At 52.3% G+C, this 18133-nt stretch overlaps 1 protein-coding gene across 1 annotated transcript in view; it reads left to right on the top strand.

Annotated features, from left to right (window-relative positions):
* flt4 (fms related receptor tyrosine kinase 4) overlaps window positions 1-7290 on the top strand; it is a 620139-nt gene extending 612849 nt beyond the window's left edge. The window contains exon 30 of the mRNA XM_072512680.1: window positions 2250-7290. Within this exon, the coding sequence (XP_072368781.1) occupies window positions 2250-2460 (211 nt within the window). The 3' untranslated portion in view covers window positions 2461-7290. The remainder of the gene's footprint in view (window positions 1-2249) is intronic.
* The last annotated feature ends 10843 nt before the right edge of the window (window positions 7291-18133 follow it).

The raw sequence follows: 18133 nt of genomic DNA on the forward strand, positions 1-18133 counted from the left end.
TGCGGTTCCGATCTCGGGATGTCGGGAGACCCTGTGGGGGACAAGATGGCGGCGCCCATGGTGCGTACATTGCGGGGTCGGGACAAGATGGCGGCACCCATGGTGCGCACATTGCGGGGGCGGGACAAGATGATGGCGCCCATTGGTCGCACATGGCCCCGGAGGAGAAGATGGTGGCTCCCATTGTACGTTTGATGTGGGGGAAGGGGCGATAGCGGGCGCGATCGCAGCGACTGCGCGGGCCTGGCACACAGCCGTGAAGTGGCCCTTTTTACTGCAGCATTTACAAACTGCAGTGCGGGCCGGGCAGTGTTGGCGGGGGTGCTTCTGCTGACCGCAGAAGTAGCAGCAGGGACACCCGGGGAGCGCGGATCGGCGTGCGGCGCAGGCGTATTGGGAAGGCAGGGCCCCAGCTGAGGAGATCATTGGCGGGGTCCAGGAGGGGTAGGAAGGGGTAGAAGGGTGGGCAGCGTGGCGGGCGGGGTAAGATTGTACGTTACGGGATGTGACCGTCATGGAGAACGCCAAGGTTTTCCTCTCCGCCAGTTCGAGCGTGGCACCTTCCAGGAATCGTTCTCGGATGCGGTCCGACGCAATCCCCGTCACGAAGGCATCGCGCATGAGGAGATTCGCATGTTCGACGGCCGTGACGGTCTGACAGTCACAGTCCCGGATGAGTGGGATTAGGGCCTGGCAGAAGTCTTCGATGGACTCACAAGGTAGTTGCGAGTGGGTGGCGAGTACATGCCTGGCGAAGAGCGTGTTCGCCTTCTGCGCGTAGTGTTCCTTAAGGAGTTCCATTGCTTTTGTGTAATTCGTGGCGTCTTGGATCAACGGGAACACACTGGAGCTCAGTCTGGAGTACAGGACGTTTAACTTCTGAGCCTCCGTTGGCTCGGGGTCCGCCACGTTGATGTAGGCCTCAAAACATGCTAGCCAGTGAGTAAAGTCTTTTCTGGCGTCGGGCGAGTGCGGATCCAGCTGCAGGCGATCGGGTTTGATTCTGATATCCATTCTGTGGAAAAGTCTGACTGTAATAAATTGATGCGCAATTAATCGCACAAAGACGCAGATTGGGTACAACTGTGGCTTTATTACAGTCAGATGCGTGGCCTCCTGCTGCAGCTGGCGAAATGGCATGGCACTGGAGGTTATGCATATTTATACGGTTCTTAGTGGGCGGAGCCAGCCGGCAGGGACTACCGGCGAACCTGTAGTGCAGGTCCTCCCTTACATCTCCTATTACAGTGGTTCACCACAGTGTGTACGATCCTTTGCTTCCAGAAGTCAATGACTGACGAATGTGATATAAAATAGTTACTTTAGAGATATTAGTTAATGTAATGTAGAAATAAGCCACTTTGATTCTGGCAAGTAGAGACAAAGGATTTTAGACCGCATGGAAAAAGCAGGAAGAGGTGTGTCTATGAGAGTGATGCTGCATTGATAGGGGCCGGAGAAAGGGATTGGAAGTGAGCCAATCAGAATAGATCAAACAAGTCAGGAGGGACATAGGATGACCTATGGGTGTCGAGTATGTGAAACTTGATGCCATTTGAATGTATGAGTACTGATCTCTTTGTCTGGGACCTTCACTTAGTTCCCGGGGCTGCAGAAAGCAACATGTTATCTGTATCACTGTGGACTAGGTAGCTTGCAAGCTGAATAAAATAACTTCTTTTTACTTGCAAATCCATCTCGACTTTTATTGAGGCCAGACTGACGGATAAAGAAATTTGGGAATCAACATGACCAGCTCTTTAGTTTCGCTGACATTGAGGGAGAGATTGTTGTCGTTACACCACTCCACTAGGTTCTCTATCTCCCTCCTGTAAAAGGGACAGTGGCCATGTGGGGGAGAGCTGGGTTGTGTTTGGACAAGCCAGGGGTACTGAATATAGAAAACAAAAGGAGAGTGTCAAAATGGAAGGGAACGTTCACAGCCTAACGTTGTTGAACTCAATGTTGAGTCCAAAATGCTGTAACATGCCTAGCCGGAGAATGAGGTGTTGTGCTTCCTATTTGCATTTGATGTATGTGTGCACGGAGGGGCCAGAGGTAGAGAGAGAGCAATGACATCCCGCTCCAACCTTGAAATGAAAATCGCTTATTGTCACAAGTAGGCTTCAAATGAAGTTACTGTGAAAAGCCCCTAGTCGCCACATTCCGGCGCCTGTTCGGGGGGGGCTGGTACGGGAAACCTTTTGGGCCATCGCTTAACTCCTGTTTCTTTTCTCCTTTCACGATAGAAAACCCTCAAGTCAAAACACAGATGTGGCCTCGGAGTTTTGCAGACTGCCGGACAGGTGTAAATGCAGATTAACCTGGCGTCCCGAGACCTCGGGGCAGACCATTCACAGCAATGACTATGGACATCTCTCACACGGCGCTCAGGAGCGCGAGGGACGGAGTACACTGCCTGTGGACCCCATCACCCCAGAAAGCATCGCCCGCTTCTAGGACCCGCCTCCCGCTGGGGAACCCGCCGCAGGAATCCTGGCTCACTGTATCAGCCGAATGCAACATTTTAGACCTTGTTTCAGCAAATATCTTGCTCGCTCTAAGCAGTTCTTCCACTGCAACTGGCGTGAAGTGACAAATATCGAGGGAACCAGAGAGGTGGATTTTCAGCTGGCTTCCTGGGTGTGTAACTCATTCACTATACAAACAGCCCGGTTTTCACTTGCAGTCATTTCACCGCAAATGAAAATTTGGGAATCTCTATAACCAGCTGCCTGGGGAAAAGTTTGAAACCTGCCCCAATTGTGTTGGAGGACATTAGCTTTCCAAAAACAGAAACTATACATAACCAGATTTGTAATTATGACTTCATTTGAAGAGTCCTTTTGAAAGTCTGTGTTGGTTTCTATTAGTTTTTTTTTTCCCTCGAGGTTTATTGTCAGATATTTACTGGGAAGCTGTCTATTTTGACACTGCGATATAAAAATAATAGAGTTTAACTTTGAACATTTACAAGTTGTTTGTACGGAGGTTCCACACTGGGAGAGGGGCAGGTATACCCAGCTTCTCAGTGTCAACTATTTATCGTGAGATTGTTAATGTTTGCATAAAGAACGTCTGCACGATTTCACATTAAATAGTAAGTAGCCAGTCTTCCCTCTTTGAGAAAAGTCAAATGATTTCTTTTCTGGAGTATTGTTTATCGTTGAGATATTGAGCCATTCAATATTTCTGTCTCAGACAGTCTCGCTCTCTCTCTGTCTCAATCCCTCACACCTGATTATCACATCCTGCTACCCTGTATCTCTGTTGCCAATTTACTGGATTGTCTGACCCTGTCACATAAACTCGAGAAAAGGTGTTGAGATTACTATACAGAGAAAAATAACTTTCATTATTTCGTGCCTTTCGTGGCCTTTGGATGGTCCAAAGTGCTTTCCCAGCCATTGAAGTACTTTTGAAGTGTAGTCACTGTGGTGATGTCGGAAACACGACAGCCTATTTATACACAGCAAAATCCCATCAACGGCAATGAAATAAATGACCAAATAATATTTTTGATATTGCTGAAGGATAAACATTGGACTGGAGACTGGGAGACAACTCCCTTTCTCTTCTTCAAACTCCAGACTGGGCTCCTGTTTAGCTGCCACCCAGACTGAGCTACTATCTAGCCATGACCCCAGACTGCACTCCTGTCTAGCCACAACCTCAGACTGCGCTCCTGTTTAGCTGCAACCTCAGACTGCGCTCCTGTCTAGCCGCTACCCAGATTGCGCTCCTGTTTAGCCGCAACCTCAGACTGCGCTACTGTCTAACTGCAAAATCAGACTGCACTCCTGTCTAGCCACTACCCAGACTGCGCTCCTGTTTAGCCGCAACCTCAGACTGCGCTCCTGTCTAGCCGCTACCCAGACTGCACTTCTGTTTAGCCGCAACCTCAGACTGCACTCCTGTCTAGCCATTACCCAGATTGCGCTCCTGTTTAGCCGCAACCTCAGACTGCACTCCTGTCTAGCCGCTACCCAGATTGCGCTCCTGTTTAGCCGCTACCCAGACTGCGCTCCTGTTTAGCTGCAACCTCAGACTGCATTCCTGTCTAGCCGCTACCCAGACTGCGCTACTATCTAGCCATGACCCCAGACTGCGCTCCTGTCCAGCCGCTACCCAGACTGCGCTACTATCTAGCCATGACCCCAGACTGCACTCCTGTCTAGCCACTACCCAGACTGCGCTCCTGTCTAGCCGCTACCCAGACTGCGCTCCTGTCTAGCTGCTACCCAGACTGCACTCCTGTCTAGCCGCTACCCAGACTGCGCTCCTGTTTAGCCGCTACCCAGACTGCGCTACTGTCTAGCTGCTACCCAGACTGCACTCCTGTTTAGCCGCAACCTCAGACTGCATTCCTGTCTAGCCACTACCCAGACTGCGCTCCTGTCTAGCCGCTACCCAGACTGCGCGACTGTCTAGCCGTTACCCAGACTGCGCTCCTGTCTAGCCGCTACCCAGACTGGGCTACTATCTAGCCATGACCCCAGACTGCGCGACTGTCTAGCCGTTACCCAGACTGCGCTCCTGTCTAGCCGCTACCCAGACTGGGCTACTATCTAGCCATGACCCCAGACTGCGTGACTGTCTAGCCACTACCCAGACTCCACTCCTGTCTAGCCGCTACCCAGACTGCGTTCCTGTCTAGCCGCTACCCAGACTGCGTTCCTGTCTAGCCGTTACCCAGACTGCGTTCCTGTCTAGCCGCTACCCAGACTGCGCTCTTGTCTAGCCGCTACCCAGACTGCGCTCCTGTCTAGCCGCTACCCACACTGCGCTCCTGTCTAGCCGCTACCCAGACTGCGCTCCTGTCTAGCCGCTACCCACACTGCGCTCCTGTCTAGCCATTGCCCAGACTGCGCTCCTGTCTAGCCGCTACCCAGACTGCGCTCCTGTCTAGCCGCTACCCAGACTGCGCTACTGTCTAGCCGCTACCCACACTGCGCTCCTGTCTAGCCGTTGCCCAGACTGCGCTACTGTCTAGCCATGACCCCAGACTGCGCTCCTGTCTAGCCGCTACCCAAACTGCGCGACTGTCTAGCCGCTACCCAGACTGCGCTACTGTCTAGCTGCTACCCAGACTGCGCTCCTGTTTAGCCGCAACCTCAGACTGCGCTACTGTCTAACTGCAAAATCAGACTGCACTCCTGTCTAGCCACTACCCAGACTGCGCTCCTGTTTAGCCGCAACCTCAGACTGCGCTCCTGTCTAGCCGCTACCCAGACTGCACTTCTGTTTAGCCGCAACCTCAGACTGCACTCCTGTCTAGCCGCTACCCAGATTGCGCTCCTGTTTAGCCGCAACCTCAGACTGCACTCCTGTCTAGCCGCTACCCAGATTGCGCTCCTGTTTAGCCGCTACCCAGACTGCGCTCCTGTTTAGCTGCAACCTCAGACTGCATTCCTGTCTAGCCGCTACCCAGACTGCGCTACTATCTAGCCATGACCCCAGACTGCGCTCCTGTCCAGCCGCTACCCAGACTGCGCTACTATCTAGCCATGACCCCAGACTGCACTCCTGTCTAGCCACTACCCAGACTGCGCTCCTGTCTAGCCGCTACCCAGACTGCGCTCCTGTCTAGCTGCTACCCAGACTGCGCTCCTGTTTAGCCGCAACCTCAGACTGCATTCCTGTCTAGCCGCTACCCAGACTGCGCTCCTGTCTAGCCGCTACCCAGACTGCGCGACTGTCTAGCCGTTACCCAGACTGCGCTCCTGTCTAGCCGCTACCCAGACTGGGCTACTATCTAGCCATGACCCCAGACTGCGCGACTGTCTAGCCGTTACCCAGACTGCGCTCCTGTCTAGCCGCTACCCAGACTGGGCTACTATCTAGCCATGACCCCAGACTGCGTGACTGTCTAGCCACTACCCAGACTCCACTCCTGTCTAGCCGCTACCCAGACTGCGTTCCTGTCTAGCCGCTACCCAGACTGCGTTCCTGTCTAGCCGTTACCCAGACTGCGTTCCTGTCTAGCCGCTACCCAGACTGCGCTCTTGTCTAGCCGCTACCCAGACTGCGCTCCTGTCTAGCCGCTACCCACACTGCGCTCCTGTCTAGCCGCTACCCAGACTGCGCTCCTGTCTAGCCGCTACCCACACTGCGCTCCTGTCTAGCCATTGCCCAGACTGCGCTCCTGTCTAGCCGCTACCCAGACTGCGCTCCTGTCTAGCCGCTACCCAGACTGCGCTACTGTCTAGCCGCTACCCACACTGCGCTCCTGTCTAGCCGTTGCCCAGACTGCGCTACTGTCTAGCCATGACCCCAGACTGCGCTCCTGTCTAGCCGCTACCCAAACTGCGCGACTGTCTAGCCGCTACCCAGACTGCGCTACTGTCTAGCTGCTACCCAGACTGCGCTCCTGTTTAGCTGCTTCCCAGACTGCGTGACTGTCTAGCCGTTACCCAGACTGCGCTCTTGTCTAGCCGCTACCCAGACTGCGCTCCTGTCTAGCTGCTACCCAGACTGCGCTCCTGCCTAGCCGTTACCCAGACTGCACTCCTGTCTAGCCGCTACCCAGACTGCGCTCCTGTCTAGCCGCTACCCAGACTGCGCTCCTGTCTAGCCGTTGCCCAGACTGCTCTCCTGTCTAGCCGCTACCCAGACTGCGCTCCTGTTTAGCCGCTACCCAGACTGCGCGACTGTCGAATCACAAACCCAGAGTGCATTACCCAAGACCATGCTATTGTCTGTATGACCCGAGACTGCTGTTGTGTCTCGCCTCAAAACTAGACTGCCCTTCTGCGTAGCCAATCCCTCACCAACAGCAAAACCATGAAACGTTGGCGATTGCTCATTAAACTTCCTACTGTCTGATTTCTGAAGCAAACGGAATATTAGGTTCCTCTAGTATTTTGGTGTTCTCTGTTTTGTGACATATTGTACTCACTTCAGCAACTTGTTTCATTCCTGCAATGTAGTTGACTCACATAATTCCCCCCCATGCCTTCTCTTCATCGCCTCTATTCTTGAACACAAACAAATTACACAAACTACATTATAAGCAGATTAATCAATGTGAATATTACTGGGAGGGAGAGGAGGGATAAGAAGGGAGATAGAGGAGACTGACTGTTCTGTGCATTTCATGTTAACAAGATTATAATTGTGCTTTTTTTCGGTGACGAGCAATTCCATTGATTTAAATGACTTAAATTGTGGTTTTATAAATGCTTCTGTCTTCTTGTTGAAATTGATACTTTTATTGCAAAATCTGGGCAGTTGCCTGTCCTGTAGAGATATGTGATACACCGAAATATCATGAATTATTATATACAATGATGACTTGTATTAACATTGAGCTTTTAACACAGTAAAATGACCCAAGGTGCCTCACGGGCACTTATCAAATACAACTTTGACTGCCAATCACATCAGGGCTATTAGGACAGGTGACCAAAAAAATTGATTAAAAACATAGGTTTTTAATAGTACCTTCAAGAAAAAAGGGAGGTAGAGGGGTTGAGAAGTTTAGGACGAAATTCCAGCGATTCGAGCCTAAATAGCTGACGGCTATATTATTTGATGTTGTCAAAGGTGACCCCCGAACTTCAAATATTCAAGAATGCAAATTGGCGATGTGCAAAAGACCTTGGGCGAAATTCTCCTACCCGCCCCGCCACATTTCTGCCCCGACCGGCCGGCGGGAGTCTCCGTAACACCGGCCGGTCAATGGGGTTTCCCATTGTGGGGCAGCCCCACGCCGTCGGGAAACCCCCGGGCGCCGGCAGAACGGAGAGTCCCGCCGGCGGAGAATGGCGCCCCAGAATTGGAGAGGAGCAGAGATCTCAGATGGTTGTGGGAATGGTGGTGGTTACAGGTACAGGGCCAAGGCCGTGGAGGGATTTGAACATGATGATGAGGAATTTAAAATTGAGATGTTGCTGGACCAGATGTGTTGTGATCTCTCTGTGACTGAGAGGACCATTGATCTTTTTAAAAATAAATTTTGTGTACCCAATTCATTTTTTCCAATTAAGGGGCAATTTAGCATTGCCAAGCCACCTACCCTGCACATCTTTGGGCTGTGGGGACGAAACCCACGCAAACACGGGGAGAATGTGCAAACTCCACACGGACAGTGACCCAGAGCCGGGATCGAACCTGGGACCTCGGCGCCCTGAGGCAGCAGGGCTAACCCACTGCGCCACCGTGCTGCCCGGCCTGCTTTTTCATTCCCCCAACATTGGGCGGGATTCTGTGAGCCTCCGCACCGAAATCGCGATCGGCGTGGGGGCGGAGAATGGGCGTTGATGCCGAAATCCGGCGCTAAGCCTCCCTGCGGCGATTATCCGAGGAGAACTGGCCGAGTTCCCGACGGCATGGTTCTAACCATGTTTTGCCTGTCGGCTACGGCCCGTGGTGGCTGCGGACTCAGTCCGTGACCGCCCTGGTGGGGGGGGGGGGCGGGGGGATCCTTCACCGAGGGGGGGGGCCTCACAGCCGGACAGGCAAACGATCGGGCGGCACAGATCCGCGGGCGCGTGCAATCTCGGGGGGATCTACTTTGCTGGTGCCACTCCGCGGGCTGAGTCCGCCATGTCGCATGAGGTGGCCAGCGCCGTGCGCATGCTGGACTCCCGACCGGGAGTGCGGGGGCCCGTATCCACAGCCAGAGCAGCGAGAAGCGCCCCGGGGCCCTACAAGCCCCCTGCAAATTGAAGAATCGCGTTTTGACACTGGGGTGGGGACATAGCCCCATTATTGGAGAATTCCGCCCATTGTCTCCTGGGCTAATGGCTCATATTCCCGGAGGTGTATCTATCCCCTTCTCTTCCAAGCACCTCATCCAAGATGGCTGTCTTCACATGTGAGTTGAGTCTCTGAACATTGGCAGGCCATTTGTCAGTGGAAGGCATGTCTCTGCCAAGTCTAATTTTATCCCGCTACCAACACGCACACATCAACACGCACACACATAGATCAACACACATGCACACATCAGCATGGATTGACACGCACGTACACCTTTGGCCGTCAGTCATCCTGTGTCTATTGGATTACTGATGTAATGTGCCCATGCCCTCACTCAGATCAGTTAATTCAGCAAACACCAAGAATCAAAGACAGAAGCTCGGGGTCACCTTTGACTACATCAAACAGCATAGCAAGAAGCAACCCGTTTGGCATCTCCATTCGTTTTTTTATTCCCGTGGAGGTGAGCGAACATTAATCTGGAACACACCGTCTCAAAGGTCAGTGGAAACAGTTACAATCGTAGCATTCAAAGGGGGTTTAGAAGGAGAAATATCTGCAGGGCTACAAGGGAAAAGCGTGAGAGAGTGGGACTTATTCGATAATTCTTTCAGAGTGCTGGCACAGGCCTGGTGGACCGAATGGCCTTGTTTTGTACAGCATCATTCCGTGATTCAATAAGTGACAAGAATATGGGTAAGTGGATTTGAAGGCAAAGTCAAGTTAGTTTTAAAGAGGAGATTCTGGAACCTTCTCAGCGATTTTATTTTATTCAGGAAGGAAGAGGGAGAAATCTTAGTTAGGGAGCTGGCTGAACTGAGAGGCGATCAAGGGCAGTTTAGGCTTAACTGTGATTGGTCCTCTGCTTTTCTATTATTCATTCATGGGGTGTGGGCGTCGGTAGGTCGGCAAGCATTTATTGTCCATCCCTAATTGCCCTTGAGTAAGTGGAGGTGAGCTGTCTCTTGAACCGCTGCAGTCCCTATGGTGTAGGTACATCCACAATGCTGTGAGGCAGGGAGTTGCAGGATTTCGACGTAGTAACAGTGACAGAGTGGCGATATATTTTCAAGACAGGGTGGTGGGTGGCTTGGAGGGGAACCTACAGAGAAAGTAATTTTGGGATACAGGAAATGGTCATTGTGGAATCCTAGCGGTGCAGAAGGAGGCCATTCAGCCCATCGAACATGAGGTGAAATATACCTGGACCTTTTGGATAGATCAATCCCATCTTCTCACATTATCCCTCAACCTCACCTACCCACCTTCTCACCCAATCCCTCAGTCCTACACTCTCACTGAATCAATCACCTTGTTACTCCTCACATGCTGTTAGATAAACATTGCATCAAACCTCAGTTGTGTCTTGGCCATGCTTAGTGGCTGGTTACTGCTAGACTTCAATGTGTTCCATTCACAAAACATGGTTTCATTGTGATATTCACACCTTGGCCCTTCAGGACTTTAATGAATGAATTTTCAATTGGTAAACAATGCTGATGATCAGCTATTTTGAACTTGATCATTGAATTGCTGCTGATTTATCTAATGATATCCTACTCGGTGTTATCACATACCTCTATGTATTAACTGGAAATGCTCCTGTGGAACAGCTTGATATCACTTTTAAAGATGGGATTGCAGTAAAAAGGTGCATACTTTTTATTCATTGGCCAAACAGCGGTATGACTTACCATTTCCACTCTCTTTCATCAATAATACAATGTGATTACTCGTTTTAACGTTCTTCTTATTATGTCCCCTGAATTCTAAATAGCTCCAACGTGCACTTTCCTCATCCAGATATTATCAACCTGCTGATGCCAACACTTATTCCCTTCCTTTGGTCCATTTGCAGGTACTCTGGACTGTCGATCCCCCACTCCCCTCAGTGTCTTCTCCAGATTGTGGGTCACAGAATGGGTTACAGCAGAGAGGCCATTCAGCCAATGCCGGCTGTCCGAATGAACGATTGTCCTAGTGCCCCTCTCCCACCTTTCCCCTGAAGCCTGCAACCGAGCCTTTTGAAAGCCTCGGTTGAACCTGCCTCCACCATACTGTCAGGCAGCGCATTCCAGATCTTTACCACTCGCTGCGTGAAAAGGTTTTTCTTCACGTCTCCATTGCTTCTTTTGCCAATTCCCTTGAATCTGTACCTTCTTATTCTCAATCCTTCCACTAGTGGGACCAGATTCCCCCACTCCACCCCGCCCCCGTCCCCATATCAGCCTAACCTCCGAACTGCGCATTTCCTTACATCCCTAAGTTTTCCCTTCCTCCTACAATTGATTAGCTCTTGGAATCCGAGCCTGGTGTCAACTGACACCAATACATTACCCAGATTCAGAGCTGATCCCTCACTACAGTCAATGAGGCTCAAGCGCGGACATTTAAACCTGAAGTGTTCTGATGGTGCTCCCAGTGTTTCCTGCAATTCCATCTTTAATGTGTTACTTGGTGACTCTCTCTGTATTATTATTGTGTCTCTGCTCGGTGTTTTTGAATGGAATTCTGCCACAATCACTAAAGCCACAGCTATTGTTTACAGTTACGTTAATAATAAGGGGGGGGGTTGGTGAACAGCATAGATCGGTGTGTGTGGAAGGTGGGGGAACGATATCCCATTTATAGGAGAAATAGCTAAGAAATAAATCATTACACTGAGATTTTATCTACATTTAACAATTTACAATATAGTAAACATTTTTTGCGTGTGATGTATATTGTACATAGCATAATGTGTGAAACCAAATATGAAATGTTTCGAATACATGTATAACATACAGAAATAAATCACTGTTTTTGATAGTGAAAGTCTGACAAAATTCTCCTCATGGTTTTGATTCACACTGAACCAAATTTGTTTGCGTTCAGATTTTGGAAACTTGTTGGGCCAAACGGGTTATTTCCCAAATTGTTGGAAAGCCCAACAAGCTGACAATCTTGGTGCTGTAGTCCTGCTCAGAGTTGGTCGATCATCCCTACCCAGGTGGCCCCATGTCCTGAATTTCATTTACTGCCTGCTCTACGTTTCGCCTGATTCCTCTAGATTCCATGGGCGGAACGCTCCGGTACTGCCAGCAACACGAACCAGAGTGGGCGGGAGAGCTTAATTTGATGTGAAGCCAAAACTCAGTTTCCCGACATCGGGATGAACATTAGGGACGGGATTCTCCATTTCAGAGACTAAGGGCGCGATCCATTGGCCAAGCTGCGACGGGAAAGGAGCGCACCACGGCGCAATGTGGAATAACAGGAAGACAGAGTACCAGGCAAATGGTAAGATTCTTGATAGTGTGGATGAGCAGAGAGATCTCGGTGTCCATGTACATCGATCCCTGAAAGTTGCCACCCAGGTTGAGAGGGTTGTTAAGAAGGCGTACGGTGTGTTAGCTTTTATTGGTAGAGGGATTGAGTTTCGGAGCCATGAGGTCATGTTGCAGCTGGACAAAACTCTGGTGCGGCCACATTTGGAGTACTGCGTGCAATTCTGGTCGCCGCATTATAGGAAGGATGTGGAAGCATTGGAAAGGGTGCAGAGGAGATTCACCAGAATGTTGCCTGGTATGGAGGGAATATCTTATGAGGAAAGGCTGAGGGACTTGAGGCTGTTTTCGTTAGAGAGAAGAAGGTTAAGAGGTGACTTAATTGAGGCATACAAGATGATCAGAGGATTGGAAAGGGTGAACAGTGAGAGCCTTTTTCCTCGGATGGTGATGTCTAGCACGAGGGGACATAGCTTTAAATTGAGGGGAGATAGATATAGGACAGATGTCAGAGGTAGGTTCTTTACTCAGAGAGTAGTAAGGGCGTGGAATGCCCTGCCTGTAACAGTAGTGGACTCGCCAACATTAAGGGCATTTAAACGGTCATTGGATAAACATATGGATGATAAGGGAATAGTGTAGATGGGCTTTCGAGTGGTTTCACAGGTCGGCGCAACATCGAGGGCCGAAGGGCCTGTACTGCGCTGTAATGTTCTATGTTCTAACGTGGCCAATAAAAGTTGGGAGACCCCATTCCCGGGATCTATCTGGCTCACAATGCCTCACGGGATCCAACGCGATCTCACAAGACGTTGCAATGTAAATCACTTTTTGGCAAATCTGCATATTAAAGCGAGGCAGTTAGTCTCACTGTAAGGTGCAGATTGCCGAGGTACCTGAGGCTTTGGGATTCATACCCTTCACCTTGGAGACCTTGGGCGAGCGCTGTTCAACACTCCACAAATGGGGACCATTGGAACGGTATTTGTGGAGGTCTCCCGGCCTCATGCCCTTTCCACAGGGTGGTGCCCTGGCACTCCTGTTGGCACCCTGGCAGTGCTACCTGGGTGCCAGTCTGGCACTGCTTATTTGTCCAGGTGGCATTGGAAGCTGGCATAGGTACTGCTAGGTTGACACTGCCAAGCTGGCATTTTTTTGTGTTTCCATGATTGGGCTGGGGATGCCCTTTGTGGGTGTTGGGAGGGTGTGGGGGGGCTGGGTACCCTCCCATAGTGGGTTCAGGCTGAGGTGGGAGGTCGTGGATCACTTTGGTGACCTTGGAGATTGGGCCACACTGGGGAGTTCGCTGAGCGAAGCGGAGTGTCAAAAATGTGCGGCTTCGGCTGCGCATTTCCCACTGAGGCCCCTTATACAACGTGAGTTGCGTTTTAGAGCCATGTGTTTCTCGACACTGCAGCGAGCACCAGGAAACACGCAGCTACATGCGCTCATTCTGGGATTTTGTTCCCATTTGGTTGAATCGAGCCCAGGGACAGAATTGGTGGACCTCTGCAACAGCAAAATTGGTGCCGAGCATGGAGCAAGTCCGGAACCATTAATGGACTAGCACCAGTGCCACATGGAACACGAGCGCTCACACAAAGAAAAACAGAGTCTGATTCGCCAGGGTCAGGATTGCCACTTGAGAGACTGACAAGCGGCAGTCGCATATTAGCACTCCATTCCCCACACACACTTACTCCAGCCACAAGATGGCTCTTGTGTTGGAGTATTGATGGGTCAGCAAAGGCCAGAAGATACCTGTGGGGGGGGGGGGGGGGAGACACCCATGTGACCCGTGGCACTAAGTTCACTGGGCAGTCAGCGGTGTGTGCTGCCGCATGGCTGCCTTGCAGGCAGCGGTAACGGTGGTCCTTGATTGCCGACCCCGACCCCAGGGTTCACCTCCTGGCTGCCCCCTGCTGCTCCCCCCCCCCCCCCCCCCCCCCCCCCGGCCCTGGCAGAAGTTCCCTGGCCAGAGGCAGAACAGTCAGCACACCCTAGCGATGTGGGACACCTTTCGAACCCCCGCTCCCTCAGCAGCCATGGCGCCTGTTTCCCGATTATTAAAACCACAAGTGAAACTCGCCGTCGGTGATTCCTCCTGGTGGAGGCGGAGCATCACGGGAGCCCCGGAGAATACCGGGTCAGGCCTTCCAATGATATGCCATTGGCGTTTACTGTATGTACGGAGTAGAACACATCATTGACGCTGCTGTCGGGGCACCGGATCATCGCATTCTGTCGGGCACCCAGCTCCAGCCACGATTTTCACCTCGCACGCGATTCTCCACCAAATCCCATTTCACAATTCCGCCGTTGGCCGACGGGGAATCCTGCCCAAAGACCCCTGTTCTCGAGACTTTAAGAGCGGGCGAAAGGTGGATTGAGCTCCGTGACCAACAATGTTGGGAAGACATTTTGCAAGCATTGTAACGTCCTACATGCCCATTAAAAGGTCAAATTACCGGAATTACGATCCGCCTCCAAATTAAGCACCCGGCCGGTGAGCGTGGGGTGAGTGACGGGTGTCAGCTCAGAGGGGAGGGAAGGCATGTGGAGGTGGTACTGATAGGTGTACGGGGGGGTGTGGGGAAGCTCAAGGGGGACAGAGGGGAGAGGAATGGTTATATTGGGTGAGTTAAGGGTTACGGGGAGAGTAGAAGGCTGTGGGCCAAGTGGCAAAGGTAACACATCATTTTACGATTCCCAACAATGCAACACAGTCGATGTAAAACTCCGTTATTTTGTGGGAGGAGGGTCTTTTCGGGTGGGTGGAGTTCAAGTTCAACACAATTGGCCAACTAAAGGGACATCCTAATCGCCTTGAGGCAACTGGATGATAACCATGCTCAGTTGTGTTCTCTCTGTAACGCAGCTCACACCACACAGCAGCCAATCAGAAACTAGAATGTTCATTTTTACAGCTGGATCTATTGTGCGCCAGGCAAGCTCCACAACTTTGAGGTGAGTAGACACAGCTTTGGCCTTCTTGGGGACCGCTCACAACCTGACTCGTATCATAATAATAATCTTTATTAGACAGAAGTAGGCTTACATTAACACTGCAATGAAGTTACTGTGAAAAGCCCCTAGTCGCCACATTCCGGCACCTGTTCGGCTAAACTAAGGGAGAATTCAGAATGACCAATTCACCTAACAAGCAATGTCTATCGGGACTTGTGGGAGGAAACCGGAGCACCTGGAGGAAACGCACGCAGGCACGGGGAGAACGTACAGACTCCGCACAGACGGTGACCCAAGCCGAGAATTGAACCTGGGACCCTGATGCTATGAAGCAACAGTGCTAACCACATATTGGGTGCCAGGAGGACAAGCTACGCAAAGGCTGGACATGAGAGGCAGGCGAAGGGTAGATTGGGGATAGGGTGAAGTGGCGGCTGGGCATGGGAGGCAGAGCGAAGGGTGGATTGAGGGTAGGGTGGAGTGGAGGCTGGGCATGGGAGCCAGAGGGAAGGAAGAGAGGCTAGGAAAGGAAGGTTGACACTGTCTAGGGTTGGGAGTAAGACTGTCCAATGCAGAGATGGAGGTTGTCCAGAGAAGGAAGAGACTGTCCAGCGCAGAGAGGGAGGCTGCTGGGATCAGGGAGGGAAGCTGCCGGGAGCAGGGAGGGAGACTGCTCGGAGCAGAGAGGGAGGCTGCAGGGAGCAGAGAGAGAGGCTGTTGGGAGCAGAGAGGGAAGCTGCTGGGAGCAGCGAAGGAAGCTGCTGGGAGCAGCGAAGGAAGCTGCTGGGAGCAGCGAGGGAAGCTGCTGGGAGCAGCGGAGGAAGCTGCTGGGAGCAGCGAGGGAAGCTGCTGGGAGCAGCGAGGGAGGCTGCTGGGAGCAATGAAGGAGGCTGCTGGGAGCAATGAGGGAAGCTGCTGGGAGCAACGAGGGAGGCAGCTGGGAGCAACGAGGGAGGCTGCTGGGAGCAACGAGGGAGGCAGCTGGGAGCAACGAGGGAGGCTGCTGGGAGCAATGAGGGAGGCTGCTGGGAGCAACGAGGGAGGCTGCTGGGGGCAACGAGGGAGGCTGCTGGGAGCAATGAGGGAGGCTGCTGGGAGCATTGAGGGAGGCTGCTGGGAGCAGGAATGGAGGCTGCTGGGAGCAGGGAGGGAAGGAGGTCAGATGGCTGCTGAACAGGGTCCACTGCAAAGGCATGCATTGGCCCCACCATAGGCATTGCAGCTGTCTACAGCTGAGCAAAAGGCAATGCTGGAGGCTCTTCAGAATGTCCCTGAATATGGTTCCGCACGTTTGCCAGCTTCTCCACAACAACCTGCAGCAGAAAGGACTTGGAGAGAACCCATGCCGGTGGCATTGAAGGTCACCGCTGCCTTGAACTTCTTTGTCAAGGGCTTCACTGGGACCTGTGCAGCATCTTCCCGTCAGCGACGCACTAGTGCATACAGGAGGTGAGAGATGCCCTGTTCAGGAGAGCACATCAATTTGTTCAATTCTGCCTCGATCCCAAAAGACACAAATGGAATGTTTCATGCAAGTGTAGAACACTACTGGCTGCACACACGAGGCCTCGAGAGCTCCCTGGCATCAGCCAGTCATATTCATTAAAAGAAAAAGATGCCACTATTTGAACATGCAGTTTACATATGATCGCAGAAGACAAACCATGAATGTTTGTTCTCAGTTCCCAGGGAACAGCCTGAATGAGTGAGACACAGACAGAGTGAGAATTTGGTAATTTGGTGCAGTGAGGTAACCAGGAAAGGTAAGTGGTTAATCTAATTGTGCTGTTTTTCAGTTAAAAGTGCAGTGTAGATTAGTGTCTGATTGGCTGAAGCTGCCCCCACCCTAATTGCTGAGAGGCAGTTATCTGGCAGTCACCTGAGGCCTGTTAAGGGGGCACAAAGGTACACATTGTATTCTTCTCTTTGAAGTTTTAGTGTGAGTCATCCTAAAGTCTGTATAAAAGACAGACAGAAAGCGCACTTAGTAAGCATTGCGCTGGTCAAGGAGACACAGCCTGAGTGAGTGAGACACAGACAGAGTAAGAATTTGGTAATTTGGGGCAGTGAGGTAATTCGGTGAAGAGTGGGAGAAGGTGCCTTTTCCCGACTGTTTTGTTCTCTCTCTTTCTTCGGGCCTAATTTCGGGAGCCGTTCGAAGGAGGAGGAGCAGTCTCTGTGAGTATAAAAAACCTAACGGTAACTTCCTGTTTTCCAGTTTTTTTCCCCAAAAGTGACAACAGAGGGAAGCTGTGATCAGGGGCGAAATTCTCCACCAACGGCGCAATGTCCGCCGACTGGCGCCAAAAACGGCGCCAATCAGACGGGCATTGCGCCGGCCCAAAGATGCGGAATGCTCCGCATCTTTGGCGGCCTAGCCCGAACATTGAGGGGCTAGGCCGACGCCGGAGGGATTTCCGCCCCGCCAGCTGGCGGAAATGGCGTTTGTTGCCCCGCCAGTTGGCACGGAAATGCGGCGCATGCGCGGGAGCGTCAGCGGCCGCTATCAGTTTCCCGGCGCATGCGCGGGAGCGTCAGCGGCCGCTGACAGTTTCCCGGCGCATGCGCGGGAGCGTCAGCGGCCGCTGACAGTTTCCCGCGTATGCGCAGTGGGGAGAGTCTCTTCCGCCTCCGCCATGGTGGAGGCCGTGGCGGAGGCGGAAGGGAAAGAGTGCCCCCAAGGCACAGGCCCGCCCGCGGATCGGTGGGCCCCGATCACGGGCCAGGCCACCGTGGGGGCACCCCCCGGGGTCAGATCGCCCCGCGCCCCCCCCAGGACCCCGGAGCCCGCCCACGCCGCCTGGTCCCGCCGGTAAATACCAGGTTTGATTTACGCCGGCAGGACAGGCAATTTCTGGGCGGGACTTCGGCCCATCCGGGCCGGAGAATCCAGCGGGGGGTCCCGCCAACCGGCGCGGCCCGATTCCCGCCCCCGCCCAATCTCCGGTACCGGAGACTTCAGCGGGGGCGGGGGCGGGATTCACAGCGGCCAACGGCCATTCTCCGACCCGGCCGGGGGGGGGCGGAGAATGACGCCCCTGATTGGTTGATAGCAAATCTGCCCCAAATTTTTAAAAAAACACAGCTAAACTCGTAAACTTAAATTCAACTAATTAATTAATTAGTGATGGCTGGTCAGGTGATGTGCTTGAGCTGCTTGATGTGGGAGCTGGCAGATCCCATTGCGAGCTGCAGCG

The sequence above is a fragment of the Scyliorhinus torazame genome, chromosome 7 (genome assembly GCF_047496885.1).
Source record: "Scyliorhinus torazame isolate Kashiwa2021f chromosome 7, sScyTor2.1, whole genome shotgun sequence".
In the NCBI taxonomy this organism is placed as follows: domain Eukaryota; kingdom Metazoa; phylum Chordata; class Chondrichthyes; order Carcharhiniformes; family Scyliorhinidae; genus Scyliorhinus; species Scyliorhinus torazame.